At 30.8% G+C, this 10,243-nt stretch overlaps 1 protein-coding gene across 1 annotated transcript; it reads left to right on the top strand.

The window, feature by feature from the left end:
* Positions 1–2,490: 2,490 nt before the first annotated feature.
* LOC106336800 (homeobox-leucine zipper protein ATHB-6-like) lies at positions 2,491–4,065 on the top strand. Its single transcript, XM_013775741.1, has 3 exons — positions 2,491–2,757; positions 2,851–3,209; positions 3,283–4,065. Exons 1-3 carry the CDS (start codon positions 2,688–2,690, stop codon positions 3,754–3,756), a joined length of 903 nt encoding a protein of 300 aa, XP_013631195.1. The 5' UTR covers positions 2,491–2,687; the 3' UTR covers positions 3,757–4,065.
* Positions 4,066–10,243: the final 6,178 nt, after the last annotated feature.

Here is a 10,243-nt window from a genome sequence, read left to right as displayed (position 1 = left end):
ATTCAAGGGTTTAATATAGTAGACTGGCTGAAGGGGTGTGATAGAGAGAGGGGACTTTGTTGTGATGAAGATGGCTGGTGAAGAAACCGAATTTAATCTTGATCCCGAGGCTGATCAAGACCGGAGCGAATTTTCTTATTGTGAGTTGTTCCATGAATGCCATTATAACAGGTGGCAAAGATGCTGATATAGATGCCAAAAATGAGAGGAAAGTACTATTACTAAGCTGAAAATTTAATTTTGTTTTTATAACTACTCGCGAGATGTTATAAAAGTTGTAACCTCTTTTGCCATTTTATATGAATGATAGATGTTTGTTGAAGAAGTAATGGAGTTAGTGGAGCTTAAACCTCTTAAAAACTCTATACTTGGCCTTCCTCGAGTTAATGGTCATTTGCCAGAACAGAGGAAAAGGCTTACTATTTCAGTTGAATTAGTAGTCATTTCTTTAATCTTCATGGACAAGCCTACATCTGGTATGCAAGGGCTGCCACCATTGTTATTCTTAGGGCATCACATTTTCAAATCCGTCGATGAGGTTTGCCCATGGAATACTCTACTTTTGAGTCCCGAAACCAGAATACATTTGACAAATCATCTTTGGATTAATGCAAGTATGCAACTTCTGTTGATGAAACGAGGAGGTTAAGTTATATATGCTGGAAGTCTATGGCATCACTCAAAAAAACTCATCAAATATTTTGAGGTAGCCTCATGGCCCTCATCCGTCTTTATATATTGGGATTCTCCATTTTCTGGCCTTATTAATTTTTAATACATATTCCATATTTCTTGCAGGCTACTGAAGGGGTTCCAGGCGGACACTATCCTGCCACGTGGAAGCTTGATGTCACCACTTTTTCAAGGAAGTCAAAATTGAGCTTTGGCTTTGCTCAAACATTCGACAACTTAAGGTGCAGAGAACAAGATCAATGAATAAAAGAAACAACTTAATGGGAAACGAAGTCGGCCAAAGGGAGGATTTGATTACTATGCTGTTCATCCTCGGTATCAGTTCGTCTTGAACTTATAGCTCTCTAACTAATAGTTCACTTCGAGTCTCACTCCTCACTCCTCTCTCCTCAGATCCTTTGTTGCCAATGGCCGCTTTTGGACCATCACGTTTGCTTCCATCATCTACCAAAATTATTTCTTGACTTTAATCATAATCGTTGACTAATTCAAGTTAGTGAGAAATATACTATTATTCGTTTGAAATAAAAAATATTTAACTAAATATAATATATAGTTTCAACTACCTCCAATATTAATAATATAATAGAGAAATTTCAGATTATGAATCTGTTTGACTATATGTCAGTATGAAAAAGTAAAATAAAGTATATTTAATACATAAAACTTTGCAAGATCATTTACACATGCGGAAGCTCAAAACCATTGTATCCTATTCTCTCTGCAAATGTGGAAGTTAAAGTATCTGACTTCTAACTGTTACATCTACCTAATGGTCATTTCTGTTAAAAATTATATACAAGAAAAAGCAAGATATATTATTGTTTTTAAAAACTATGATATATTATAATTTATTTAGTTAAATGGTTTAATTTGACATCATAATATGCATTTTAATTAAATTTTCTTCAAATATATAAAGAAAAAATATTTTTTAATATATATATATATATATATATATATATGTGTGTGTGTATATATCATAATCCAACCCAACAAATACTTATGATGATATACTATTAAACGTTGGAAAACTATTTTCACTTAGGTTCAAATTTTTTTCATAAGTAAAGGTAAATTAATATTTATGTTGATATATTGACTAAGAAAGTTATCGCATATCAAACCTACTGAAGTTTTGTTTATTTTTTTCTTCACTTTTTAAAATATTTTGTAATATTTTATAACACTGGATGACAATTTCGAGAGGAAATTTTTTAAAAAGGAGTTTTGACATATTATACTTGGAGAGTAAATAAAATAATATAATAAAATAGTTTACTGATCAAAAATATATATAGCATAGAAATATAAGCAGACAATAATAAGTTCTAGTTATTATAACAGTACTTCTTTTTATGTAATTGGACTTATATAGTGAATACTGAACGCTAAAACGAAACTGTATTTTATTTATTAAATATATTCGATTATCCAAAAAGAACATTTTTTAGGGAGGTAAATAGTCCCCAGTGGTGGTGGGTGGACTGGAAATTCCTTTCCACGTAAAGCTTAAGCCGAGCCAAGTCGATTAGAGTAAGGCGAGCCATCAATCTCCATTGTTTTTTTTTCTCAAGAAAGTTTTTTAATTATTTTTTCTCGCACGAGTTCCAGTGATACCGGAAGAAGCCTTGAGGTAACTGGGTACAGCCGGTGGTCCCCTCAAATCGAAATCAAGGATATTGAATATTTTTGGTTTAACATTTTATTTACCAAAAAATACCCAACAATATCTACTGACTTAATCATGGTTAAACTCTAACCCAAGCTGAGTTTATTTAAACAGAGAGAGTGTGAAAGCAAGCTTGTTCATAAGAAAAAGAACTCAATCTCTCTCTAAATAGAATCTCTCCATTGGCTTGATTTATGTGCATTCGTCTCTTCCATCAAAGCTTGCACTTTTGTTAGTGGGTTTCAAGAGAGACAATATTATCAAGTAGTAATCTTGAAAGTAAACAAAGATTTTTGAGAGACCTTTCATTAAGTGTTATCTGATGATGAAGAGATTAAGAAGTTCAGATTCAGTGGGTGGTCTGATCTCTTTATGTCACACATCTTCTACAGGTTGTTAATCTTAACCTTTTTATTTAGCTAATTTTCTAGCAAGCCCTTAATTTCATAATTTTTACCTTAAAATTACCTCAATTCGTCAAACAGATGAGCAGAGTCCAAGAAGATACGGGTCGATGCTTGAAGGTTACGATGAGGATGAAGAAGAAGCGATAGCTGAGGAGAGAGGACAAACTGAGAAGAAGAGACGGTTAAGCATTAACCAAGTCAAAGCCCTGGAGAAGAACTTCGAGTTAGAGAACAAGCTTGAGCCTGAGAGGAAAGTGAAGTTAGCTCAAGAACTTGGTCTTCAAACTCGTCAAGTAGCTGTTTGGTTCCAGAACCGCCGTGCACGGTGGAAGACAAAACAGCTTGAGAAAGATTACGGTGTTCTTAAAACCCAGTACGATTCTCTCCGCCATAACTTTGATTCCCTCCGCAGTGACAATGAATCTCTTCTTCAAGAGGTAACAAAAATTCAAACTTTTTCTGCTTAAAGATTGAAACTTTATGTTGAAAGATTGAAACTTTTTCATGCAGATTAGTAAACTGAAGTCTAAGCTTAACGGAGGAGAAGAAGAAGAGGAAGAGAACAACGCCGTGGCGATGGAGAGTGATTTTTCCGTCAAGGAGGAAGAAGTTTCGCTGCCGGAAAATATCACAGAAGAACCGCCGTCGTCTCCTCCAGAGCTTCTAGAACATTCGGATAGTTTCAATTACCGGAGTTTTACCGATCTCCGGGATCTTCTTCCATTAAAGGCTGCGGCTTCTTCCTTCGCCGCTGCTGGATCGTCGGACAGCGGCGACTCGAGCGCCGTGTTGAACGAGGAGAGTAGCTCCAACGTCACGGTAACTCCGACGGCGGTTCCCGGCGGTAGTTTCTTCCAGTTTGTGAAAATGGAGCAGACGGAGGATCACGACGACTTTCTGAGTGGAGAAGAAGCTTGCGGTTTTTTCTCCGATGAACAGCCGCCGTCTCTACACTGGTACTCCGCCGTTGATCACTGGACTTGAAGCTTTAAACGCCGGAAGAGATTTTGGATTGGATCAAAAGTCACTGTTTTTTTTTTCTGTCGATTCGGAGGATAAGATGGATAAAGGAGAGGGCACAATGGGAATAATGAAAAAAAAGAAGGTTAAATCTGGGCGGGAAATAATTGATTAGGGTGAATTTGTGATTATGTTTTCTCTGGCGTTTCGTGCACTTCTTGTAATTAAGGATTATGAGGATTGAGAAAGGGGAAAAGTCAACGGAGTAACATTGAACATGGAATCTTTTAATCGAAATTGACCAGCTAAATCCAAATTATACAAGTTTTAGCCTATCATGAAGCATAAACTAGATGTGTTGATTTCATTTTTAGTTTGATTCGTTTCGTCTGATATATAGTATAAACTTTATAAATTAGTATTAGATCTCGATCCGCGTGGTTAAATTAGTATTAGATCTCGATCCGGTCAACCGCGCAGATTTTTGTTTTCATTTATTTTTATTTAAATATTTTGTTTTTAATTTTAAATTGTTATATATTATAATATATATATGTGTCTATCAATTTTTAAAACATAATAAGTTTACGGTATTTTTTTTTTCATTGAATAGATTGTTTCAAACTTTCACATGTATTTGTATCTTCTTCTATATATAAATTTTCGAATTATTATTTCATTATTAAAATCGTAACTCTATATATAAAGATTAGTAAAATATTGTTTTATTGTCATATTCAAAAATATTATAACATTTCACAAATTTAGAAAGTTTTTAAAAAATTAAACTTTTCGCTTTATAGATTTATATTATCGAGTAAATAATTAAACATTTAGTTTTTGTTTAATTTTTAAAATAAACTATATAATTTAAAATTTGTTTTCATTGGTTTAAGGTAGTAAAGATTAATCATTGTTAGATAATATGACTTTTGTTATTTTTTTAAAAAAAATCTTTATAATTAAAAAGTTAACATCGATAAATATTTAAATAATTAATATATAGAGCTATAGTATTACAACATTAAATTATATCTATTTAATTTATACTATCTATAAATCCAATGGATCATCTATTGTTTAAATCCAATTATTGATAACCCAATAAAAATTTTCGATAGGTCCAAAATTTAAATGATAAGATTAGAGATTAAATGTAACATGACCTTTTAAGAATAGGTCCATTAGGTCATTTTTTTAAAAAATATCACACATAAATCAAGGTTGTGACTTTTGTTTTAATATATAAGATTTGATAAAGTAATTAACGAAATATTTAGTTTAAAATTAGTTGAACTACAATGACATAAATCATTAGATGGCATGGAAATACCCTTAACTAAATATATGGTCACATTGAGGAGTATAAAATAATAATTACATATGTTTTCGGCCTACTAGTTATATATATAAAACTTGCAAAAATAAAATATACTTTTATTAAATTCATCATTGTGTTTTACTCATGTAGTATTTTGAACTTATTTTATCGTATTACAAATAAAATTCATCTATATTCTCGGATACATATTTCTAAGATAGTAATAATATCAAATAATTTAATAAAATATTTAAAATAAATGTATAAACTTTTATGGTTAAACTGACAATTTTATAAATTAATAAAATATTATGATTTTAATATTATTAGTTCATAGAATTTTTACCGTATATAATTTTTTAATTCACATGATTGTACACAAATAACATCATCCTAAACTAATAAACTATATTTTACAATTATATTTAAAGTATTAAAAATGTACTTAGCTTAATTTTCTTTTTAAATCATTAATTGGATTATTATTTTATTGCAGAATAACTCCAATACAACTTTTATGTTTTCAAAAAACAATCCACGATAAAACAGAATATTCCACAATTTCTTTTTGTGCAACAATATTCCACCATATTAGTGATAGATATTTGTGTCTTTAACATATATAATTACAAATGTCTATACTTACACTGATCTGCAAATTTTACGGGTTTTATGATGCAATTTAGGCCTGGGTGTTCGAGTTCGGATCGGGTTTTTTGGATTTTCGGGTTTATGTTCATTGGTCCCATACTAAAATTTTATTAGTACGGGTCGGATTTGGATAATAACACTTCGGGTTCGGTTCAAAATTGTATTCCATCCTAAAACCCGTAAAATAATCATATATCGTTCGAGTTACCCGTTCGGATTCGGTTAATAACACTTCAGGTTCGGATATTTTTTATACCATCTTATAAGATCCATTTGGGTATTTTTACATTTCAGATCGGATAACAGATCGGGTTTTCGGTTCGGATTCGGTTCGGATTTCGGATTCCTAACTACAGAACAACTGCGGTGCGGTTCTAATAGTAACAAAAACTTTTATACATATATATATTTTATTTTATTTTTGTTACGATTAACGACGGTACGAGGCGATGCGGTCCATCACCATTCGGAGCCATATGTGTTTTGTTTCTAATCAGCGTTGTTCTGGTTTGTGTTCGTATTATTCCTATAGTTGGGTCTTCTAACTTTTTTGAGGCGATCAACTTTTTGTTTTTTTCTAGGGTCGAGACTTTTGGTTCAGTTTCACGTTTTTGGGTTTAGTGGTTGGAACATCTCGGTGATGTGGTTTAGTTGTACTGCTTTTAATTCATTTGTGTTTTTCATCGATCTTCAGGTTCATTTTCTCTTGGATCTATTATAGGTATTGTTGCTTGAGTTTGTTGGCTTTGTGTCTTTGAATCATTTTTCTAATATGTAGTTTTTTGTTTTGTTTTGTTTTGGTTTTGCTTATAGAAAACGAAATCAAGCTAGATATGTGTATCGAAACATATTTAAATAGTATACATTTTTGGTTTTTAATAAAATTCAGAAACAGAAAAATTGTTTGATCATTTATTTTATTAAATAATAGAAAATGTTAACGAAAAAAATTAAACTAATAAAACAATATAACATAAAACAAATGTAATATTCCTTCCGTTTCGTTTTAGTTTTCATTTTAGATTTATGCACACATATAAAGTATTTAATTTGCATATTTCCAAAATAAAAACATTATTGCCTATACATCTGATCATATTTCAACCGGTAGAAAAATTAATTAGAGAATATTGTTATTAAATTTTATACTAAAATTTTAAAACGACACTTATTTTGAAACAAAAAAATTAATTTACAACAATAATTAAACTGAAATGGAAGGAGTATATCATTACATGGTTGCCTCAAAGTGACGATGATACCATTTTTGTATGTACTGCCAAATTTGTGTTCTAGCATGCTAAATAGCAACTCAAATATCATTATCATATAATTTGTACTGCTAAATTATACTTTTGATGCTAAATATATATCATCATATGATTTATACTTGCGTGATTAAATGAAAAACACAATTAATCTACAATAGTAATAACATATAAAGAAAAAAATACATCATTGTCTTCTCCTTCTCCTTCTCCTTCTCATCATTGTCTTCGTTTAATAGTTTTTTGTTGTTGTAAAAGTCTTCATTTAATAGTTAATGCTTAATACCCATCTTAACATGTTATACAGTGTCGAGCTTAAGGGTCGCAAGATTGTATGATTATTAGTTAAACACTATCATTAGGTTCGCCGTTCAAAATTGATATTTATTCGAATTCGAGTTGTCTCAGCTTGCGAAACCAACAGTGTATTATGATAATTAGAGTAATAAAGTATGCTTAAAGGTAAACTGGCAAAGCTCTGGACCACGTACACCTTTAATCACTCATCATAATAAGATAATTATAATAATCACAGAAGATTCTGCTAATTAATTAGATTTCTAAATGCATTTATCATGTATTCATGTTTACTGTTGGAGTAACTGAAACATATTGAATTTCACATCTTACTACACAATTTCTTATATGTTGTGTAATAGCTGGTCAATTTTTCTCTATTTTCACTATAATACTCAAAACTTTAGCACAAGGTCAATTTTTTGCTTACTGCATGTTCAGTTTAGTTTACAGAGTCGGTTTAGTCGTCACCACCATGTATGCCGTATGGCTAATATCTTGATATTGGGTAAAGGATAAATTATGTTGTAGCATCGATTCCTCTTGCACTATTTTAGCATAAAGTTTAATATTTCTTATTTTGATGGACGTATTATTAAGTACAAAATAAAATAAAATAATTAGAAGACATTTCATATGGTCTTGTATTTTTTAGTTTAATATTATTTTCATATATAATTAAAAAAATCCTATTTTTTAAATTATTTATATTTTAGATTATAGATTATTAATGATAAACTATAGAGTCTTAAGTTTAAACAATAGTTATCATTAATAGGAAAGAGAGGAAGGGACTAACTTAATATGGAGCAACTACTCCGGAAATAGTAAGTACCTAACTGTTGATATTAAAAATATTTCTTTATCAAATTAAACTTGCATTCACAATTTCACATCACTAATTATAAATTTATAACTAAATACCAGACTAAAAACGAAGTAGAAAAAAAAAGAAAATTTAATTTCAAAACTGAAACGTCTTAACGAGTACATGAACTGAATCTCGAATCTATTATATTTTAAATTCACTTCCCTTTTTATTACCAATCAAAATGCCACATAGATTAATAATAAAATATATTATTTTTTAAAAAAAAATCTAAAATAATTGAAAAAAAATAATGACGCTCATTTTAATGACGCTAACACCACTAACTAAACTCTAAATTTTAAATTATAAACCCTAAACCTTAAATCTAAACCTTAAACCCTAAATTATAAACCCAAACTCTAAACCCTAAACCTAAACCCTATATCTTAAACCCAAATCCTAAACCCAAACCGTAAACTCTAAACCCAAATCCTAGACCTTAAACTCAAACTCTAGATCCTAAACCCAAACCTAGATTCTAAACTCAAATCTTAAACCCTAAAGAAACAACATCAACATTAACCCAAACCTTTATGATATAGGATTTGGGTTCAGGGTTTATGATTTGAGTTTAGGGTGTAGGGATTAGGTTTGCATATATGGTTTGAGTTTATAATCTATGATTTAGGTTTAGGATATAGATTTTGAGTTTAGGGTTTACAGTTTGGGTTTATGATATATGGTTTGGGTTTATAGTTTACGGTTTGGGTTTAGGGTTTAGGATTTGGGTTTAGGGTTTAGATTTAAAGTTTAGGATTTAGTTAGTGGCGTTAGCATCAATAAAATTGGTGTTATTATTTTTTTCAATTATTTCAGATTTTTTTAAATAAAACTAATCTATTTTATTATTAATCTATGTGACATTTTGATTAGTAATAAGAAGAGATGTGAATTTGAAGGTTCAACCTAAGTCTTTTTATACAATGGGTGATCTAAAGAAAAACTCATAATAATATAAATAATCTTTTGTTGTAGATTTTTTTTTTATCTCTCTCGGAGATATCTTGAATGCTTTTTTTTTTGGTTTTTTTAAACATTTTGATTAGTAACAAAAAGAGAGGTGAATTTAAAGGTTCAGCCTAAGTTTTGTTCATTATATTAATGGGTGATCTAAAGAAAAACTCATAATAATAATGCTTTCATCGTCAATAAGTTGTCAATCCAAAGCGATGAAAACCTATATTTAAGTAATTGAACTATTTTAAAGTTAACTGCTTAGATATTTTGAGTTAGGTACTTCACTATTCATACAGTACTAAAGACGTGATTTGGATATCTTACATGTTCCAAAATATTTATCATTTAACACAACTCACGAATCTACATTCGAGTCTACAAGTGTCGATGTAAGTAGCATGCGATGAAAATAAAAATCTTAAGTAATCGGACTTTATTCTCGATTGCCCTAGTAACTCCCATGCTTATTCTATTTTATCCCACCAATTAAAAACAATATACTTTTTAATATATTTTAATCAAAAATATGGTGAAAATCGAAATTGCCCTTAATAAAACCAAATATTTACAGGATCCAACCTAAACTATTTAACTCGACCCACTATAACCCGGATCCTTAACCAGACCCGCGCGTTCCTTTCTCTTTTCTCTTCCTTTGTCGTCTCTCCCTCTTTTCTAAAACTGAAAATTGAAAGAAAACCCTAGAACCGACAAACACGATGAAGCCCACCGCATTCACTGCTTCCTTCACTACTTCTTCTCTGGTCTTCCCTTAGTCCCCCATGCCCTTCCTTGTTACTCTGATTTCATCATTTCCCCAAATCAGTCCATAACCCTAGATCTGACGAAATCAACCGAAAAATTGATCGAATCAACTGCTCATGCTCTCCTACGGCGTATTCCATTCTCCTGCTCCTTCCGTCGGCGACGAAATCGACGGAACCCTAGACTTCATCTTCCATCTCCTGTTTTTGTTCTCGTCTCTTCCGTGTAAAAGGTAAGTTCTCTCTCCAATTTTTGATTGATTTTGTTGTGGGTTTGAGAGTATTGTGGTTGAAAATCGGTTAGGTTCAGATTTTTTTTAGATTTTACTGAAACTTGGACACGTTTGGTTTTGAGGTTATAGAGATTGAAAGTTTGGTTTCA

Source organism: Brassica oleracea, chromosome C4, assembly GCF_000695525.1.
Source record: "Brassica oleracea var. oleracea cultivar TO1000 chromosome C4, BOL, whole genome shotgun sequence".
Taxonomy (NCBI): domain Eukaryota; kingdom Viridiplantae; phylum Streptophyta; class Magnoliopsida; order Brassicales; family Brassicaceae; genus Brassica; species Brassica oleracea.
The sequence above is the reverse complement of the archived record's forward strand: the minus strand, read 5'-3'. Positions and strand labels throughout refer to the sequence as shown.